Here is a 22,533-nt window from a genome sequence, read left to right on the forward strand (position 1 = left end):
GATAGGTGCGTGTCTGAAGGAGTTGATGCGCTTCTGCGTTGCAAGGCCCCAGTGAACACCGTCTCGGTCAGCGCTCGTGTGTGTCGTGTCTCCCTTCTTGTCCGTGTCTTAGTGCGCGCTGTTCCGGTGAAAATGAGTTACCAACTTGCCCAAGCATCTGTTTTAACGAATTTCATTTCTAGTACATCGGGCCCTATTAATTGTCTGTCCGTCCATCCATGTATTCTCGTCACCTACATTGCTGTCGCCGTATGCAACGCTCGATCATTGGCTTTTCTCGTCAAGGAAAAACGTGTTCCAACGTACGTTCTGCAGCTGTTTGGAGGATTCCAGCCTTCGCAGGGCCATTGCTCAAGAATTTGCCACATCCTGAAGGCTGAATGGAACAGACAAGCTCGGTTTTACAGGCGCAGTCTTTTTCTTCTGCTGCAAAGAACCGAAGCCCCACCACATAGAAAGAAGAAATGGAAAGAGCTTTCTGATTTAGCGAACACAACGGCTGACTTCTTGTGGCACCAAACCCTTTTCCAGCTCCGGGCATCACCGGCCAGAAAGAAGCACTCGACAGAGAATGTAATCCACACCGCAGGGAACGTGTCGCTGCCTGCGGAAGTGCGTCGTGTTCTCTCCCAGGGGCCGAAGTACGGCACGGAACCCAAAAGGTCGCCCGCAGAACTTCTGAGCATGGTGACGCAGGTGTCCAGGTTGGCACCGGTGGCAGAATCCGATAGGTGCGTGTCTGAAGGAGTTGATGCGCTTCTGCGTTGCAAGGCCCCAGTGAACACCGTCTCGGTCAGCGCTCGTGTGTGCCTTGTCTCCCTTCTTGTCCGTGTCTTAGTGCGCGCTGTTCCGGTGAAAACGACATTAATTGTCACGCGAATCTGGAAACATTCCGGGAATTGAGGCGCTGAGTACGTGCCTGACCTTGTCGAATATAAACTCAGAAACCTTGATGCAGAAGTCTGGCGCTCGTTCATCGGGCCATACTTCGATAAAGCGACCATGATGTACGTTCCAGGGCTCGAGCAAAGCGGCGCAGTCGAGTTAATGCAGCTGCTTTTAGCGAGGTGTATGGTAAGTGTCATGAAAGGTTTAACGACACTAAGCTGCGCACGGGATATGAGAGACGCCATAGTGTAGGGCTCCTGATCAATTCGCAACACTCGAAGCTCTTTCTTTCATGTGCACTGAATCGCACAGCACAAGAGCGTTTTTGCATTTCACCTCCATAAAAATTCGGCCGCTGCGGCCAGGGTCCAATCTTGTGACCTCGGCCACGCCACAGCCTCTGAGTATAGATATCGCGCCAGTATATCAATGGCGAAAACTTATATGCAGACGATAGATGCTTTCACCGGAAAGATTGCCTTTAAATATGCTTCAAGCGCGCTATTTTGCGTAATTTTGAACTATAGACTTTTTCATAGTTCGGACTTGCACATTTGTATGCGCCAGAGGCTTTTACGAAATTATCAAAAATTCAATGGGATTATGGGACTTCATCCTCCCAAAGTGACTCAGACTATGAGATATGGCGTAGTGAAGGACTTTGGAAATTTCGAGCATCTGGGGTTCTTTAACGTGCACTGGCATCCCACAGTACATGGTCGGGCCTCTATAATTTTGCCGCCATCGAAATTCGATGACTGCGGCCGGGATCAAACCAGCGTCTTTCCGGTCAGCATCCGGCCGCCATAACCACTGAGCCACTGCGGCGGCTATTTTAAAAACGTTGGTCTTGGTCGTTGGGAAGAGTTGAAATTGTTCACAGTGTCTGTTCTTCTGTTCCATATACTGAAAGGGAACGCCTCGAATACACCGAACTAAATGCGTTGCTTTTATTTGTCCCCACTTAAATTTCATAGTTTGAATGCGTCACCGCGTTGGCATAGTAACTTTGCGCATATCGCCTTGGTCCATTCCTGAGTCACCCGCGCAGCGACGGCGGCGGCGCGCCAGCTGTGCGCTGTGTGACGTCACTGCTCCTAGCGCATGCGCAGTATGGCCTTTTATCAGCTTCGCGAAATGGCTCGGCGACTCGCGTAGCGTTGCTTTCGCAAGAAAAGCAAACAATTTGGAAGCATGCACACAGTTACATAAAGGCATTGCAGCTTACTGCATTAATCTGTATAAATCTGTAGCATACGCGTCGTCTCATACATGCTGTGCTGAAAAACATCGCGCCGCTGCATTGATTTGAATACTATATCGCAGTGGACCAAAACGCGCTGAATGCCAACTGCACAGGTTTCAGTGTACCGGTTGTGTGCATAGCCCATTAATCTCTGCCTATCTGAACTGGCCTTTATCACGTTTGCACTGCTCTGCAAGTGCATATGGATCAGCTTGGCTGGCTGTTACTCAAGAATAGGTAAGTTTAAAGGGATCGCAAATGGCAGGGACCGACCTCCGCACCATGCCCCTTTAGCGAGGCGAGAAATCTTGCGTTGGAAAAAAAAACACACACACACAAACACTGCCCTTCCTTTTCTCTGCGAATATCGGTAAAAAAGATGCATGGTGCTTTCGTTACCACAAGGCAGACGCCACCTATACCCGCGGGGTGAGTTCTGTTCTATAGTCGGGTGAGCTTAAGTCTGCAGTGAAGCTCCGCCCACATTCAGCCTTCGCGCACAGAATTCCTCCACGACGAAAAAGTAGTTCGTTGCTTAAACGTTTCTTGTTACCTAAGCAAGAAGCTTATCACAAGAAAAAAATCATGAGCTCTATAAGTTTTATACATGAATTGTTTGATATAGTCAAACATTAAAAAGCTGATTTCGTTTACTGTTGCGATTGGCCAGCGGAATATACAAAACGCCGCGGCCCAGTGTTAGCAACTGCTGTTTTTTTTTAAAGTTCTTTCCTACTACAGTCATGCATGCGAGTTGAGCGGTCGCCGGTAGCCAACCAGCACGAACGTAGCCACCGCTCGTTTACCATGTGTACAAAGGTAGCCGCCCCTGACAGCGGCGAAGGCCACTACCTGCAAATGCGGGAAGCCTTCCACTTGTTTCGTTTTACCCACCCTTAACTCAGTGTGCGTCATGTAAATTGGCCCCAATCGCCGTCGAAGGACTGAGAACGTTCGGCGCCTTGAAGCAGTGCACAAAAAAAGGAATTGGTTGGCAATAGGTTGTTGGCAATAGGTTGTTCATCCACTTTTTTTGCGCTCCGTGTTAGCGGGCGCTTGTGTAGATGGTTTAATATCAGCGCAAGCAAGGCAGCAATGGGGGGCTACAGTGGGATACAACTCAAGAAAGCAGCGGCTGTTCCCCGTCAAAAGATCCCCTTCCAGCAAATGGCGTCGGCCGATTCTTACTACTCTGCTAGCGTGACAATGCAGGGAGCGATGCCACAACGGAGAGAGGGGTCTGGCCCCGACCATGGAGGATGGGACTATCCCCTTTCATCTACTACTCCCTGCTTTGCCACACTAGCAGTCAAGTGAATTGGCCGATTCCATTAATATTAACGCACAGCTGTATGAAATATACACTTCTGCGAAGCTGCTCTCGAAGTCAGAAAAGACAATATTACATAGGCCAGTATTTTTGGAATCAAATGGGTCGCCACAATCATTCGCCCCTCAAAGAACACCGGTTACTTCCATTCGCAAATACCTGCAAACGGAGTATCAACCACAGGTAGTGTCCTCAAGGAGTAACATTCTCCACGAAGACTAAGGGGAGCATTTGAACTAGGTTTACTCATTCCTCGCTTGGAATGTGTGGCGAAGACTAGAACTCGTGTTCCACGTACTTCTGCAGAAGTGGGATCACGCCAGTGAATTCACTTGCAATAAACACGCCACTTCGTGCTGACTGTGCGGGTTTGCCGGATAGTATACGTGCGGGTATTTTCGCTTCTTGTCACCCGAAGCGTGCCTTCTCTCCGGTGCAGAATGTATGGATACAGACAAGCCACCCCTCATTCGAGAGCCTCCGCCGTAATATACGTGAGTACGTGTTCTACTGCGTTTTCTTCGCCGCCTCCTCTTTGACAGAATTTCTTCATCGCACGCTCTTAGCCTCCCGCTCGAAATGTTACTTGCGAGCAAGCCTTCCAGCCAACAACTTTCCAGCAGTGGCTAGAAATCAGCACTTAAAAAAATTTAAGTTTTGATAAATTTCAGTTTAATGGGGGAAAGGGGTGATGGAAGGATCAAATGCACCGGCAAACACGGAATAAAAAAAAAAGAGCGTACAGCCAATCCCGTGCCAGAGAAATAGGTGAGCGTGCAGTCAGGATTGCTTCAACAGCTGTTAACTATCTTTGCTATTGTTAGCCTCTGAAGCGGTGCTGCTTATATTCACTTTGGGAGATTCAGAAAAAGTTAGATAGAGACGGATTAGTTGAAAAAAAGAGCATATAATTGAAAAATGTGGCTTCACTATATGGACAATGTGCAAATAAGGTGCAGATATTCCTTTACATGAGGCAAATTTAGAGGCTTCTAGGGGAAGAACACAGTTAATCTAGCTGTTTTAGATTTGAAAGAAACATTTTTCTCAGAGTGAAGAAGCGGTTTAGGAAGAGCAGAAAATTTTCTGTCCGCTCTAGTTCAGCACTGAACAAGCACAGAGTGAAGACTGCCTAGCCTCATCTTTGGAGGGACTAACGTCGAGAGTCCCATGCTGTTAACCGCCATTTTGTTAAATTTATAGCTTAATGTCCGAGAATTTTCTGCCATGTTCCAAATCGACAACCCAAACCAAAGAAGTGTATTGGTAACTATCGTTGACATGGTTGAAGTGGAACTGTTTGCACTAGGATGTGTATTGCCTTGACGCCAATGATGCCGGAAGGCAAGAAGAAAAGCAATTTCAGTTAGTAGCTAAGCCTGGAACGAGCCCTTCTCCACACAGGTATGTCGATGGTTCGATTCCAAGCTTTTATCAGGCTGGTACACGGCTACCTGGTTTTCTTCGCTTTATTATCTGACAGCCACTGGCGAAACACATTGAACGAGACAGTGGAGGCTCTACGATAGTGCAATTTCTATCTGAAAGCTTAACGTCAATATTGTTTGGGTGAGGTCCGGGAAAAACATCGCACCTATGTGCGTTGCTGCTGAATACCGGAAAGATTGATCTCGTCTTATCAAAAGTGTAGCAAGTAGTGTTACACCTTTGATAAGAAACGAACCTGGGCGTACTACTGAGCATGATAATTTCTGAATACGTTGTTGTTGTTTCAAGAAAATTCTTGTCCGACAGCAGCACTGTGATAGAAACGATGTGAGAATGCAGGTATCAGCTAACTGACAGAGACAGTGACAGCTCGGGGAAACAATGCAAGCTTGTGTTTTTATCGGGCACTACTGTGCTTTCTGCGCGTGTCTCTCCATATGGCGGGAACGATATCTGTTGTTCACCGTACACTTCTCTACTCAGGTTTCAGCGAAACATTGTATGCTATAAAAGTGAAATAAAATGAAGCCCCCGGGTTTATATATATATATATATATATATATATATATATATATATATATATATATATATATATGTATAACATAAAGTCACCAGAAATTGAAAAACATAACAGGATTTAATTTACGACGTTTCGGCTGGAGGACCAGCCTTTTTCGAGTGTGATATTGCATTTGTGCTTTACGCTTTTTCCTGTACCTCACGGATGCTATAAAAGCGGCCCTTTTCGAATACTGTAATACACTCGAAAAAGGCTGGTCCTCCAGCCGAAACGCCGTGAATTAAATCTTACGTTTTTCAATTTCTGGTGACTTTATCTTACATATATATATATATATATATATATATATATATATATATATATATATATATATATATATATATATATATATATATATATATGTGTGTGTGTGTGTGTGTGTGTGTGTGTGTGTGTGCGTGCGTGCGTGCGTGTGCATGTGCGCGTGTGTGTGTGTGTGTGTCGAACACTTACACAAATGAAGACCCTTTAAGAGGAGAAGTACCATGTAACTTCAGTCTTGAAAAAGGACAGGCTGTGTCCGATACGTCGACTCCCAATAAATCTTTGCCTAAACGAAGGGTTTCTCAATTTCGCATTTTACCTCTGGCAACCAAGTAAGTTTATCTTTTATATATATATATATATATATATATATATATATAAGGGATAACAAAATCTTCAAGGCAACTGATTAAAAATATAATAAGTTGGGGAAGTCACATTGAAAAACTTAACAGATTTATTCAACGTTTCGACCAGGGACTGGTCTTTTTCAAGAATGATCATACAGTGCATGGAAGGGTCTTCTTATAGCAGTGAACATGGCACACACAGGGCTTGAAAAAGAAAAATGAGAAAAAATCAAAAGGGGAAAGAGGAAGACAGCCAAGACACGAAACCCAAACGCCAAGGTGCGCCAGCAAAGGCGCCGCCGTGAAAGAGGTGAAAGAGGGTGGTGGGCCTGAGCGGGCACGCGTCTAGTTAAAAAAAAAAAAAAAAAGAGCGTAGGGGTGGTTAACAAAAGAAGGCAAGTGCCTGCCAATTGTGTGCGTAAGTGTCGCCTCTAGCCACCTCTGTGTGGCCCCGCGCGACTCCAGAAAAGCACGAGAACGCACAGGTTGCGGTTGAGCTAAGTGTCTCCACGGGTGGCACGCGGACCCCCAAAACCAGATGAGGTTGCATATGAAGACCATATGGAAAGCTCCTTCTTTACAGGAGTAGAAAAAAAGGAATAAGTAAAGACAAAAAATGGCTCTGCGATGGCCGAAGGAAACAAAACCACATGAGGGTCGCACGTGAGAACCACATGGATAGGCTCCTTCTTTACAGGAGTGGGGAAAAAAAAAGGTATAAAGACAGAAAATGGCACTGCGATGGCCGAAAGGAACAAAAACACACACACGCAGAGGCGACATGAATACACAGAAAATACACAAAATTGTGTCACTTTTGTAGCATTCTTTAGCAGAGGATATGTGGGGAAATGCGTCAAAGCCCACAAATTAAGTTATAGGCAGCGCCAGAGTGTTAGAAAGTGTACCAAAAAGGCAAATTTCATTACATGAAACACCGCTTAGGAATAACACAACAACAATATTAGAATAAATACAAATGGCACGCGAGATAATACAGGCGCCCAAAATTATAATAGAGTTCAAGAGTGTGAAAAATTGTCCCAAGAAACAAAGTTTACCCAAACGCCGTGATCAGCACCAACAAAATGATAATAATGCGGTGAATACACATGAGCGAGAGCGTCACAGAATTCGTGCTTAACCACAACAAAAATAATGTCAGTACCTCGACTAGAAATGAAAGTGTTAAATACATAACAAATCGTTATGCAACTGTCATCATAGTAGATTTAAGAAACAATATTTTCGATGCAAAAGAGTTCACAAGGAAAAGAAAAACAAACAAACAAAACACTGCAGGAAGATTTAGCCAGAAAGGCAGGAGAGTTTGCCAGGGCTTTCATTAATTCCAGCCGACAAGGTGTTAAATTTAAATATTAGATATGATTCACAGGCTTCCCTGTCGTAATGTGTCTGGAAGCCAGATTGGAGTATGGTGGCTTTGAAGTTTCCAAATGAATGGCCTTTTGTCGTTACGTGTCTTGAAAGAGGCAGATCTGGCAGTGATCTTATGTGTGCTCTGTGGTTATTTATTCTCAATCGGAAAGGAGTTTCAGTTTGCCCGATATACTGAGCACGGCACACACCGCACTCGAGGAGGTAGACTACGTTGCTGGTGTCACAGTTGAAATCTCCTCGAATTTTGAATGAGAAAGACGACGCTGTGCTGCGAGCTTCTGTGACCTTATTCATCATTGGACAAAGTTTACAGCGCGGTTTATTGCAAGGTGTGCACCCTGAGACTTCACCGTTGTCTAGTTTCGAGGAGGTTACGGCATCTTTGATATTCCTTGCCCTCCGATATACGACACGGGGTGGTTCGGGAAGCAAGCGCTTCATTTTGTCGCTCTGAAGGAGAATGTTGTGATGCTTTCTGAGAATAGCGTTAACATTCGGTGCTGTTGGAGAGTATGTTAATATCAGATTAGTTTTGTAGTTCGTCTGCGCAGTCTTGGTGTTATTTAGCATTGTACGGCGGTCTTGTACTGCAGCTTTCTCCAAGGCATCGTCGATGATAGGCTTCGGGTAGCGCTGTCGGACCAAATCCTTGCGGAGTTTCTCACAGTTAGAAGCGAAGTCCTCTTCACGGGAGCAAATGCGTTTAAATCTGAGAGCCTGGCTATATGGTATTCCTTTCTTGCAATGATTTACGTGACTACTTTTAAAATGCAAGTATTGGTGCCTGTCCGTTGGCTTCCTAAACACGGAGGTGACAAGCTTGTTTTGCGAGATCTGAAGTTTGACATCCAGAAAGCTGATCGTAGTGGTTGAGTAGGTGTGGGAAAAAGAGATGCTTCTGTGAGCATTATTAAAGTTAGCGATGAATTTGAGTAGCTCTTCTTCACCATGGCACCATATAAGAAATATGTCATCTATAAACCTCCTATAAAAAAGGGGTCTGAAGAGACAGCTCTCCAGGTATTCAGTTTCCAGAATGCCCATAAATATATTGGCATAATTAGGACCTACTTTTGTCCCCATTGATGTGCCACTAATTTGCACATAGTGGTCGCCATCAAATTCAAAGTTATTCATTTCCAAAACCAAATGCAGAAGTGTTTCGAGGGTCGTGCCATCCACTGGTCTTTCCAGCTCTGAACCTCTGTAAGCTTTAGCGACCGCCCTGATGCCATCCGAGTGGGGTATGTTGGTGTATAGGGACGCAACATCGAGGGTAACGAGTATGCTGTTTTCTGGAATGAACAGATCAATTATGTCAGAAAGAAAATGAGTTGTGTCTTTGACAAACGAAGGAAAAGTTGGTGGTATGTCTCTGATTAAGCTGTCGACAAAACTGGAAATTTTTTCTGACGCGGTTCCTATTCCGGAAATAATTGGTCGTCCTGGGTTATTTTCCTTATGTATTTTTGGCAGAAGGTAGAACCTACCGGGGATGGGAGACAACGGAAGCAAAGACTTGGCGATTTTATCAGTTATTTTGTTCTCCTTTACGAGGTCTTCTAGAGTGGTTTGGACCAGATGTTTGAAATCTGAAGTTGGGTCGGAAGCTACAGGTTTGTAAAAAGATTTGTTGCTCAGCTGCCGCTCTGCCTCATTCTTGTAGTCTTTGGTATTCATGACGACAATTGCACCACCTTTGTCTGCGGGCTTTATAATTATGTCGGACCGTGTGGCGAGAGACTTCAAGGCAATTTGTTCCTTGTGTGAAAGATTTTTTCGGCAATATGAGCGCCTTTTATACTCGGACAGTATATCACTGTGCACGGCCTTTATGTAGAGATCCAGACATTTTTCGCGCTGTGGAGGTGGAGTCCAGTGCATAGTTGATGGAAGAGATAGCCCAGCGTCTTTGTTTTGAGACTTATTATCATAGTACTCTAAGAGCCTAAGGCGACGGGCAAAATTATCTAAGTCTTTGTAAAACTGGAGCTCATTTAAGTTTCCGCTGGCGGGGCAAAAGCTCAGGCCTTTCGATAGGATGCTCCGCTCTTCGTTGGATAGGTCTGAATCTGATAGATTGATTATAGAGACACCTTTCCATGCTTGTTCACCATCAGAACTATGTTCACTGTTAGCAGGATCTTCGGCTATTTTTATTATTTCTCGACTCTCGGTAGGAGCAGCAATACCGTCGCGGCTGAGTTTGTTTTGTTTTTTGGCAAATAATAGGCCACTTTTTTCGGCTTTGAAGTCTTCCAAAGTGCGCAGCTCGTTGTCTGTCAGAAAATTACATTCAAAAAATTCTTTTTCTTGTTGCAGCAAACGATTAAGGCAAGATTCATCATGTTCAATCACGACAGTCAAAAGCCCAATAGATGCGTCATTCAAAATCTCCCTCCATTTTGCCACGTGGCTTGGTGACAGTTCTGACACGGCTGGTTTCACATATATCCTTAAACCCTTTGGTACAACATTATGTCTCTTGTAAGAAGTTAAAGTGCTAACGTGGTGCTGATATCTTATTCTTTTTTCAACAATTTTGCGACCCTTTAAAAACGTTCTAGAAAGTTTAGAGCTGGAAAGTTCACCTGGGAGCACACAATGGCGTCAATTTGCAGCACCCTGGCGGGTAACGTCCGAGTATGACCTGCTACGCAGGTCGTAGCGGCGCTCCGCTTCTGGCGGCGGCGGAGGGGGAACGTCCGGAGTCGGGCATCTTGGCGTCGTATTGCTCGATGGTTCGCACGAAGCGTGGTCCAGCCACCGTGCCTGGCTCCGTGCCGAGTCTCGTAGGATTATGTGCTGCAGATGGCCCGCAATTAGGGCGACGCCTTCAAAACTCGGATGAAGGCCGTCCGCAGCAAGAACCCGGCCGGTCGGAATCCATTGGAGCCCATGGTCGATATAGAAGACCCCGCTCGTGCGACAGCAGTACTTGCGCAGGAGGTCGTTGAACCTGCAGGCCTCCCGGTTGCACCGCTCCACGAAACGCCGGTTACGACCACCCGTGCGGCGATTTGGAGCTCGAGGGAGCACCAAGGTTGCATAAATTTTGCTCACGGTCGGCCGCTTTTCCTTGATTGTGCTGATCAGCTGCCGGTACCGCTGGAATGTAGTTTTTGCTGGCTGCTTCGAAATGTCGTTGGTGCCGACATGCAGCACCACTGTTGTGGCAGTGCGAGGGACGAAGTCCAGGAGGTGCATTGCGTCTTCGACAGTGGCTCCATTCTGGGAAATAAAGGCGGGAGTCCCGTTCCGCCCAGGATGAAAGTGATTATGGAGGTGCTTGATCTGGGAATCGCCGATTATTACTGTAGCCGTTGAGGTGCTTGGGAACTTCCAGGTGATGTTTTTCGCCGTGACCCTCTCAGATGCCATGATCGCAATATAAGGGATATTGAGCAAAATTTATGCAACCGTGAGCAAAATTTATGCAACCTTGGTGCTCCCTCGAGCTCCAAATCGCCGCACGGGTGGTCGTAACCGGCGTTTCGTGGAGCGGTGCAACCGGGAGGCCTGCAGGTTCAACGACCTCCTGCGCAAGTACTGCTGTCGCACGAGCGGGGTCTTCTATATCGACCATGGGCTCCAATGGATTCCGACCGGCCGGGTTCTTGCTGCGGACGGCCTTCATCCGAGTTTTGAAGGCGTCGCCCTAATTGCGGGCCATCTGCAGCACATAATCCTACGAGACTCGGCACGGAGCCAGGCACGGTGGCTGGACCACGCTTCGTGCGAACCATCGAGCAATACGACGCCAAGATGCCCGACTCCGGACGTTCCCCCTCCGCCGCCGCCAGAAGCGGAGCGCCGCTACGACCTGCGTAGCAGGTCATACTCGGACGTTACCCGCCAGGGTGCTGCAAATTGACGCCATTGTGTGCTCCCAGGTGAACTTTCCAGCTCTAAACTTTCTAGAACGTTTTTAAAGGGTCGCAAAATTGTTGAAAAAAGAATAAGATATCAGCACCACGTTAGCACTTTAACTTCTTACAAGAGACATAATGTTGTACCAAAGGGTTTAAGGATATATGTGAAACCAGCCGTGTCAGAACTGTCACCAAGCCACGTGGCAAAATGGAGGGAGATTTTGAATGACGCATCTATTGGGCTTTTGACTGTCGTGATTGAACATGATGAATCTTGCCTTAATCGTTTGCTGCAACAAGAAAAAGAATTTTTTGAATGTAATTTTCTGACAGACAACGAGCTGCGCACTTTGGAAGACTTCAAAGCCGAAAAAAGTGGCCTATTATTTGCCAAAAAACAAAACAAACTCAGCCGCGACGGTATTGCTGCTCCTACCGAGAGTCGAGAAATAATAAAAATAGCCGAAGATCCTGCTAACAGTGAACATAGTTCTGATGGTGAACAAGCATGGAAAGGTGTCTCTATAATCAATCTATCAGATTCAGACCTATCCAACGAAGAGCGGAGCATCCTATCGAAAGGCCTGAGCTTTTGCCCCGCCAGCGGAAACTTAAATGAGCTCCAGTTTTACAAAGACTTAGATAATTTTGCCCGTCGCCTTAGGCTCTTAGAGTACTATGATAATAAGTCTCAAAACAAAGACGCTGGGCTATCTCTTCCATCAACTATGCACTGGACTCCACCTCCACAGCGCGAAAAATGTCTGGATCTCTACATAAAGGCCGTGCACAGTGATATACTGTCCGAGTATAAAAGGCGCTCATATTGCCGAAAAAATCTTTCACACAAGGAACAAATTGCCTTGAAGTCTCTCGCCACACGGTCCGACATAATTATAAAGCCCGCAGACAAAGGTGGTGCAATTGTCGTCATGAATACCAAAGACTACAAGAATGAGGCAGAGCGGCAGCTGAGCAACAAATCTTTTTACAAACCTGTAGCTTCCGACCCAACTTCAGATTTCAAACATCTGGTCCAAACCACTCTAGAAGACCTCGTAAAGGAGAACAAAATAACTGATAAAATCGCCAAGTCTTTGCTTCCGTTGTCTCCCATCCCCGGTAGGTTCTACCTTCTGCCAAAAATACATAAGGAAAATAACCCAGGACGACCAATTATTTCCGGAATAGGAACCGCGTCAGAAAAAATTTCCAGTTTTGTCGACAGCTTAATCAGAGACATACCACCAACTTTTCCTTCGTTTGTCAAAGACACAACTCATTTTCTTTCTGACATAATTGATCTGTTCATTCCAGAAAACAGCATACTCGTTACCCTCGATGTTGCGTCCCTATACACCAACATACCCCACTCGGATGGCATCAGGGCGGTCGCTAAAGCTTACAGAGGTTCAGAGCTGGAAAGACCAGTGGATGGCACGACCCTCGAAACACTTCTGCATTTGGTTTTGGAAATGAATAACTTTGAATTTGATGGCGACCACTATGTGCAAATTAGTGGCACATCAATGGGGACAAAAGTAGGTCCTAATTATGCCAATATATTTATGGGCATTCTGGAAACTGAATACCTGGAGAGCTGTCTCTTCAGACCCCTTTTTTATAGGAGGTTTATAGATGACATATTTCTTATATGGTGCCATGGTGAAGAAGAGCTACTCAAATTCATCGCTAACTTTAATAATGCTCACAGAAGCATCTCTTTTTCCCACACCTACTCAACCACTACGATCAGCTTTCTGGATGTCAAACTTCAGATCTCGCAAAACAAGCTTGTCACCTCCGTGTTTAGGAAGCCAACGGACAGGCACCAATACTTGCATTTTAAAAGTAGTCACGTAAATCATTGCAAGAAAGGAATACCATATAGCCAGGCTCTCAGATTTAAACGCATTTGCTCCCGTGAAGAGGACTTCGCTTCTAACTGTGAGAAACTCCGCAAGGATTTGGTCCGACAGCGCTACCCGAAGCCTATCATCGACGATGCCTTGGAGAAAGCTGCAGTACAAGACCGCCGTACAATGCTAAATAACACCAAGACTGCGCAGACGAACTACAAAACTAATCTGATATTAACATACTCTCCAACAGCACCGAATGTTAACGCTATTCTCAGAAAGCATCACAACATTCTCCTTCAGAGCGACAAAATGAAGCGCTTGCTTCCCGAACCACCCCGTGTCGTATATCGGAGGGCAAGGAATATCAAAGATGCCGTAACCTCCTCGAAACTAGACAACGGTGAAGTCTCAGGGTGCACACCTTGCAATAAACCGCGCTGTAAACTTTGTCCAATGATGAATAAGGTCACAGAAGCTCGCAGCACAGCGTCGTCTTTCTCATTCAAAATTCGAGGAGATTTCAACTGTGACACCAGCAACGTAGTCTACCTCCTCGAGTGCGGTGTGTGCCGTGCTCAGTATATCGGGCAAACTGAAACTCCTTTCCGATTGAGAATAAATAACCACAGAGCACACATAAGATCACTGCCAGATCTGCCTCTTTCAAGACACGTAACGACAAAAGGCCATTCATTTGGAAACTTCAAAGCCACCATACTCCAATCTGGCTTCCAGACACATTACGACAGGGAAGCCTGTGAATCATATCTAATATTTAAATTTAACACCTTGTCGGCTGGAATTAATGAAAGCCCTGGCAAACTCTCCTGCCTTTCTGGCTAAATCTTCCTGCAGTGTTTTGTTTGTTTGTTTTTCTTTTCCTTGTGAACTCTTTTGCATCGAAAATATTGTTTCTTAAATCTACTATGATGACAGTTGCATAACGATTTGTTATGTATTTAACACTTTCATTTCTAGTCGAGGTACTGACATTATTTTTGTTGTGGTTAAGCACGAATTCTGTGACGCTCTCGCTCATGTGTATTCACCGCATTATTATCATTTTGTTGGTGCTGATCACGGCGTTTGGGTAAACTTTGTTTCTTGGGACAATTTTTCACACTCTTGAACTCTATTATAATTTTGGGCGCCTGTATTATCTCGCGTGCCATTTGTATTTATTCTAATATTGTTGTTGTGTTATTCCTAAGCGGTGTTTCATGTAATGAAATTTGCCTTTTTGGTACACTTTCTAACACTCTGGCGCTGCCTATAACTTAATTTGTGGGCTTTGACGCATTTCCCCACATATCCTCTGCTAAAGAATGCTACAAAAGTGACACAATTTTGTGTATTTTCTGTGTATTCATGTCGCCTCTGCGTGTGTGTGTTTTTGTTCCTTTCGGCCATCGCAGTGCCATTTTCTGTCTTTATACCTTTTTTTTTTCCCCACTCCTGTAAAGAAGGAGCCTATCCATGTGGTTCTCACGTGCGACCCTCATGTGGTTTTGTTTCCTTCGGCCATCGCAGAGCCATTTTTTGTCTTTACTTATTCCTTTTTTTCTACTCCTGTAAAGAAGGAGCTTTCCATATGGTCTTCATATGCAACCTCATCTGGTTTTGGGGGTCCGCGTGCCACCCGTGGAGACACTTAGCTCAACCGCAACCTGTGCGTTCTCGTGCTTTTCTGGAGTCGCGCGGGGCCACACAGAGGTGGCTAGAGGCGACACTTACGCACACAATTGGCAGGCACTTGCCTTCTTTTGTTAACCACCCCTACGCTCTTTTTTTTTTTTTTTTTTTTAACTAGACGCGTGCCCGCTCAGGCCCACCACCCTCTTTCACCTCTTTCACGGCGGCGCCTTTGCTGGCGCACCTTGGCGTTTGGGTTTCGTGTCTTGGCTGTCTTCCTCTTTCCCCTTTTGATTTTTTCTCATTTTTCTTTTTCAAGCCCTGTGTGTGCCATGTTCACTGCTATAAGAAGACCCTTCCATGCACTGTTGATCATTCTTGAAAAAGACCAGTCCCTGGTCGAAACGTTGAATAAATCTGTTAAGTTTTTCAATGTGACTTCCCCAACTTATTATATATATATATATATATATATATATAGACAGAGAGAGCGGGAGAGAGAGAAAACTTGCTCGGGCTCGGTTAGAAATATACGGGAAAAATATATGAAGACGTTTGTAGCTTAGAACAATTTAATGACGTTTCGGCCGCGGGACCGGCCTTCGTCGGAAAAAAGCGCGAATGCTTAAGAGCGTCATATATATAGGTTGGCGATATCAACATGGCACGAAAACAACAAAAGAAACAGAAATATGTAGTCCGAAAAAGGCACGTGGCGAAGCAGTAGCATGAAACTGCAATGGCATAAACAAGATGTGCTTACATATCGTGATTCCAAGTCAGGGGCGCTTAAAAACTAATCAGAGAAGGCGAAATGCATGTGGCAAAATGCAAACATAGCACATATGCGATACAAAGCATGCGGTGGTTATATAAAAGGCAAAAAATACATGCACGAAAATGATGCACAGTAATTACACTGATTCATCAGATTCACCAGATTCACCCTGGTGATTATCCACAGTTTAATCGGATTAACCACGGCTTGATGAAAATCGGTCGACGCAATCGACTGGAGGGCCAACTTTGAGGGGCATCTCCAGCTTCGTTCATTTCCTGTAATCTGACTATATAGTTTTGCACGTGGGAATCGCATGCATCAGAGCAGAAGGAAGACGTGAGATTTGTATGAACTTATAAAATGCATAAATTTATTTTTCTTTCTTCGCGTTGCTGTTTTTGATTGAGGAGGGCCCTAAGAACCAGCCTGGATGATTGGGCCTGCTTGCAAGGCGTAATACATTTTGCTGGCGTTGCCCGAGGAAGGCGGCTCCGATAAATATTGTTGAATGCCAAGACCGCTTATCTTTATTTTGTTTCGGCAGCAAAAGCTCGTTCCAATAGCCGTGCGCGTGTTCGGAGAAACCGAATGCATGTTCAGTCACTTGACTCCGCTATACAGTCTGGCTGCAAACGGCACCCTACCACTGATACACACGTATTTTCCACTAAAAGTGTTGGCGGCTGGAGAAATAATTCTAAGAAGGATGTCCCGAAAGAAAAAGTCTGCTGAAAATTTTATAAAGCAGCCGGTGGTCTGAAATTACAAATAAAACAACAACTATGTTTTTAGACGGGGACACAATAGGAAAGACACGAGCGGTTCAGCTGGGCACTCTGCTTTGAAATCGAGGCCTTATTTCGCCATGCCGCGACAGGCGGTGTTGAAACGCCCGTTTATGGAGAGTAGCCTCGCTGACCTTGGCGGTGCTCCTTGGGATGCGTTTCGTGAACTAGCTGCTACCCGGCGCCTTGCACCGTGATCGGACTGCCGGGCTGCTACGTATTTCTCCGTACTGACGCGGCATGAGTAAGAACCTCGCAGTATGGCGCTTACAAAGTTCGTCAGCCAAAACAGTGAGGACCACAGAACTGCACCACATGGGGCTTCCGCCCAGCCCTCTGAAGCGGCGAAGTGACTTAGGCTCAAATTAGAGGCAACATTTTAGGACACCTTCAAGTTTCGCTTGGTGCTCTTTGTCGTTTAAATATATACGTCTCTTCACCTCTCACGGATGCACTACGCATGCGACAGTGAAGCTCTATATTCTGAGAAAGCGAAAAAAAAAAAACCCTTGCTCTTTGATCAACTCACCTGGAGCTGTCTGTTTCCCACGAGGAACTCCTTGTTGTTGGTGCTTCGCCGATCCTTCCAGGCGAAGTAGACGCCGATGAGCGACGACACTCCGAGCACGGCGACCAGCACGCAGTAGTCGGCCGCGTCAAAGTACCGCACGGCCATGGTGAAACCGCGACACTCGAGGCACCACCAACCAGCGCGATCACCACTCGATGCTCTTAGCAGGACAGCACGCACCGGACACTCTCTTCCTTCCGTCCGCTCCCGTCCACAGCCGGGGCGTCGTCACCGCGAACTGCGCTGCAAAAGCGCGAAGAGCGGCGTTAAAAACGAAACTTTTCATTCTCTCTCTTTCTCTCTTGTCTTTCGCATCCCCAGGTGCGTTAAGAGCAACGGCGACGGCAAGAACGAAGCAATTGGAGAGATAGATACAGGTCCTGCCTCTTTCCAGCGGGACTGCGCGTTGTCGTCAGAGCACGGGCGTTCCCCCTTTCCACCACTCGTCACACAAGCGGAGCTTCAGGTGCGCGCACGCGCGTTCTATGCGGTTCTCCCGTCTTTCGAAACGGGGCTGTGATTGCAATACAGGATTGTGTTTTTTGTACCCCGAGGGTCATTTAATAAAGGGAAGTCCAGGAAAGCGGTCGAGGAATACCCATTGCGCAAAATAGATGTCACCATCCTGACGGATTGCTAGACTGGCAGACCCCACTTATAATATGATGCTCAGCGATTGTAACCAACGTTTAACAAAAATATAACCAAAACAAAGTGAGGTTGGAACTCAATAAGTATTTGTCGTACAACGATCAAGTGACCTTTTCGACAAGTCTGTGTGAAAATGGGCGCTCTTGGCAATCTTCCGATATGACTTGTTCGTCTCAATCTCTGTTCTACTCATGCCGGCTATATGAGGTGAGACGGGTCTATTTGTAATTCAGTTGTGTAAGTACTCCGTCACGTTTGGGCTTGAATAAATGCGCCAAAAATGATGTCGCCCCCACATTCTGAATCTAGGAAGACGTGGAGTTGCTGGAGTTGCGGACTGATAGAAATAGAGAATGAAAGATTTTAGATCGACATTACACGACTTTCTTTTTGCCTGCGTCCAAAGGTATAACCACACTTGAGGAAAAAGCTCTTGATATACGCACACAGCCGGCTTCTTTTGCTCGGGTCTCGCGATGGCATGTATTAATAATTCGGGGCGCTTACCTCCGCAGAGGTTATTCGCAAAGGGGTTATAAAACGCAAACAGTACCGCCCAATGTGAAGCTGTAACTTCGCTAGTTCGACCTGGCGTTTGAGCTCGATGCCCAGCTCTCAACGACTGTGAAATACGGGAAGCCTTGCGCAAATTCTTAAAGGGAACGTGAGAAAAGTCTGCTTGAAAATAAATAAAAAAGAAAATGGCCAGACTATTGAGGGGGGAGGGGTGCGAATGTCTGGCGTGGTGACGCAGACGTGGTCGCTTCCCGTGACGTGAACTCCTCACGGAACGGCGATCGACTTCGAGAAGCGCCGCATTGTCGAAGCGAGAGTGGTTCGTCCTTGTCGGTGACGTTCAAGGCCACACGTCAGTCCCGGTTGCAGCGTCAAGCGCTGGCGCTTCTGTGACACGTCGCAGAAAGGCGATGCGGAACACTCTATGCCCACGTGTTTCTTCTCGAAGCGAGAAAGGATCGGGCGTGAAGGGAGAGATTTGCGTCCGAGTCGACTGTATTTCTGGTGAAGAATAGCTGAGGAAAGAGGACGCCGAACTTGTTAACGTACTCGCCATCTTACCTGTTCAGCTGTTATCTGGACAAGCGAATTTTTATCTGGACCATGCACAGAGAGATATGATGATAGCGCGAAAGCCCCCGTGGAGTGTAAAAATTTTTGGAATCTCTTCGGTCAGTTCGTGGAGCTAGCGATAAGGTCGCTCGACCGCAAATAATGCACGGTGGGAATGTAAAGGTTTTCAGAAAGAATTTCGGCGTGGTCGGATTTGAGAAGAATAAAAGATGACAAACATCATGCAAATAATGCACGGTGGGAATGTAAAGGTTTTCAGAAAGAATTTCGGCGTGGTCGGATTTGAGAAGAATAAAAGATGACAAACATCATGGTCTGGGGTCGGCATTAGCTCTATCTGTATTGATCGTTTTCCTCACATTTTATTAGTTCAAATCTACTTTATTCAGCATTTTTGTCCTAAAGAACAGAAAACAAATGCTAGGGTAGGAGCAAAAAGCTACAAACGCAGTACCTTGACGAGGCTCTCACCCCTAATTGAAGAGCCAAAAGACTGTCACGTTATTACACACACACACACACACACACACACACACACACACACACACACACACACACACACACACACACACACACACACGCACACGCACACGCACACGCACACGCACACGCACACGCACACGCACACGCACACACATACACATACACATACACATACACATACACATACACACACATACACGCACGCGCGCACACACACACACGCATACACACGCACACACACACGCATACATGCATACACACACATACATACATACACATACATACACACACACATACACATACACAGACACGCAGACACACACGCACACATATATACATACATACATACATATATATATATATATATATATATATATATATATATATATATATATATATATATATATATATATATATATATATATATATATATTGTAGGGGTGCGTTTATTAGGCGTCTTCAAGAGACCGAACCGCTGTGCAGGGTCTGGCAGCGTAGACGGGCGTAGCCAGCACCAAGAGAGAAGAGAGCGGGGGAACTTCGTCGTCGTCAGGCGCAGCGTAGTGTCGGCGCATAACTTCGTCGTCGTCAGGCGCAGCGCAGTGTCGGCGCATGGCGGTAGCGGAACCTGTCACAGTTGGCACACTACAATATATATATATATGTATATATGTATATATATATATATATATATATATATATATATATATATATATATATATATATATATATATATATATATATATATATATATATATATATACATGCAGGACTTAGAACCAGCGAGAGAAAAAAAAGTATGCAAAGGAATGTACAGTAAGACAGGTGCTATATCTGAAATTAGTTTTGATGTGAGAAATGAACATGTATCTGTGTTAACTCGGATAGCAATGAATGACAAGGCTGCCCAGTTTCGGACCACTTCCGTGAAATACGAAATGTCTGCGATTAGACATATTACATGCGTTTTAATTGTGCGGCAACAATGAATGCCTACATTGATATATATGTTGCTTCTCGCTGTAGCGAAATAAACCGTAAATCCCTGCGCAAACCTCATTTCTTGCTGTTTTAAAGCTAAGCTCGCAGTCAGGGGCTGTACAAGAAAGGCTGCCTGGACTAGCTGGTACGGATTCATTTGAATTTTTTCGCGGTTGTTTGCGCTTAAAACGAATCAGGGACAGCTTGCTCTTTCATATATTGTCTCGTGAATAATTTACTGCCGGTTGCTGTCACTGAGATCAAGTGTTTCTCCGTTATAATAATACGCTAACAAGTTGGTACTAATATGCTAACAACATGTAGCTTTGCTATACGAGGGCATTGCTGTACAATTTTTCGCAATACTTAGAGAGCTTCGAGTCAGCCTCTTGGGAATCAAACACTAGAACCGCGACCCGGTAGGCGAGAGCACTGCAAGCCGCTGTGCCTTATGAAGATTTTAGATACAGCGCTTCGTTACGTTTAACGAGGCAGAACGTTGCTTCCGGTGTAGTCAACCCCGCTGAGGGGCAACGCATTCTTAAAACGCCCGCATCGACTCATAATGTACTAACCGCATGAAACAAATCTTCTCCACCGTGGAGGATTCCCCTAGATGTTTGATGAAACATTTGATATCAACGATTAATTGATCGCGTTTACCCGTCTGGGCTATTAACAGTCAGGTACGAGCTGTTACTTTTCTTTTATGCGTGGCGGAACAGCCGTCCAACATGCCGCCGTCAAAAGATTTCTACTACTTCACTCGCGCTGAAACTATTGTTGTGGCCATTTTTTAAATTCACCTGATGTTGACTATTGGTTTCGGCGCTAGCCAGCGGCTATCGCTTAGATTAGGTTAGGTTAGGTTGAACTTCGTTTCTCGGAAGTGTAGATTACAACGTTCGCACCTCGCAGATAAGAGAAATTTGCCGCCAGTTTACGTGCCGACGCTGCATATGGGTCACGCGGAAAGCCATATGTTGAAGAATTCAGATCAATTGCACCCACCTGGTGATCTTTACCCTGCTCCGAAATCTCAGTACACGGACGTTCCTGCATTTTGCTCCCATCCGAAAACAACTTTGCTAGCTCAACAATAACGCAGACTGAAAGAAAGAAAGGCCAAACACGGCACGAAAGCTTTCGACAACCTCGAACTAAGCAAGATAAGTGTGTAAAAAGTAAGCGTCCTTATTAAGCGGCTGCCAACATCTCGAACCGTGTGAGGAATTTTCAAACAGCACATCGCAGCGAAGTGTTGCCATGAATCAGCCTCGGTGCAACCTCGCGGCAACTAAGCGAAACGCACGTTTGTTCTTTTACTGAACACGACTGAGGTGTGTGCGCGCCTACTTGCATGTTAAACGGTTGTTGCAACAACGTGCATAATGCTGCATGCATGTGTGTACGTGTGTACGGACCGGTGACGGGTCCGTGGGGAGCACGGTGGTCAAGAGATGCAAGGCACGTGCCAGCGAGGGCCGCCGTCCCCACTTCCGTCGCCGCCTTATCGGGTGGTCAATCACTTTCCATCCTTGTCGGGCCGGTGTGGGGCTGCGTTCTCATCGACGAGTGGAATAATTTGAGTATCTCCGCCGTTTAACGCAAAGTGCAGGTCATCGTCGCGCAAGCCGTCGTCTGCTTCCATGGCGGCTGCAGCTTCACCATTTCAGCACTGACCACTGAGGAGGAGCACAGTTTTCCTGAACTTTCCTGAACTAGAACTGCACAACATCCGCACATTTTTGAAACGAATGGCGTCGTGCAGACTGCGCCATCTTGCACCGCTGAAACGAATGGCGAAGTGCAGCACCGCGAGAACCAGTTCACGTAGGCGAATCGAACGGACCTAGAGTGAGGACCATTCACTTTATGAGAACAAATAAGGTCATGACCGGGGAACCTTCACACCTATATACGAATTCTCCTAAATGGAACCTTGCTGTCGCTGAAAACTAAAAATTGCTTTGCACTTGGGCTGTGAGGAACGCCGTAGTTGAGGACCCCGGATAAGTTTAGACATCCGGGGGCTCTTTGACGTGCGCTGAAATCGCACATCACACGGGAGTTTTCATATTCCACCTCCATCTAAATAGGAGCGACGTGACCGCAATCCAACCCGCGACGCTGTGATAAGCTGCTGTAAGCCAACGCAACCGCGCTAAGCTGTAGGGGAGGACTTTAAGATGAGGATGTGGCATGCGCAATTTCGAACAACGGATTGCAGTTATAAGGGACATTGAGGACGCACTGAAGCTGGCCTCTGTCGAAGGTTTACCGAATTCTTACATGCACCCTACTTTCGATAACAACTGAGCTTTAATGAAGTAAAAAAG

At 45.9% G+C, this 22,533-nt stretch overlaps 1 protein-coding gene across 2 annotated transcripts in view; it reads right to left on the reverse strand.

Moving 5' to 3' along the window:
- LOC149340954 (sodium-coupled monocarboxylate transporter 1-like) overlaps window positions 1-17,225 on the reverse strand; it is a 62,891-nt gene extending 45,666 nt beyond the window's left edge. For both annotated transcript variants that reach the window (XM_089549891.1, XM_089549892.1), the window contains exon 1: window positions 16,949-17,225. In XM_089549891.1, the coding sequence (XP_089406017.1) occupies window positions 16,949-17,095 (147 nt within the window). In that variant the 5' untranslated portion in view covers window positions 17,096-17,225. The remainder of the gene's footprint in view (window positions 1-16,948) is intronic.
- Window positions 17,226-22,533: the final 5,308 nt, after the last annotated feature.

This window comes from Amblyomma mixtum, chromosome 6 (assembly GCF_055824585.1).
Source record: "Amblyomma mixtum isolate Tamu chromosome 6, ASM5582458v1, whole genome shotgun sequence".
NCBI lineage: Eukaryota > Metazoa > Arthropoda > Arachnida > Ixodida > Ixodidae > Amblyomma > Amblyomma mixtum.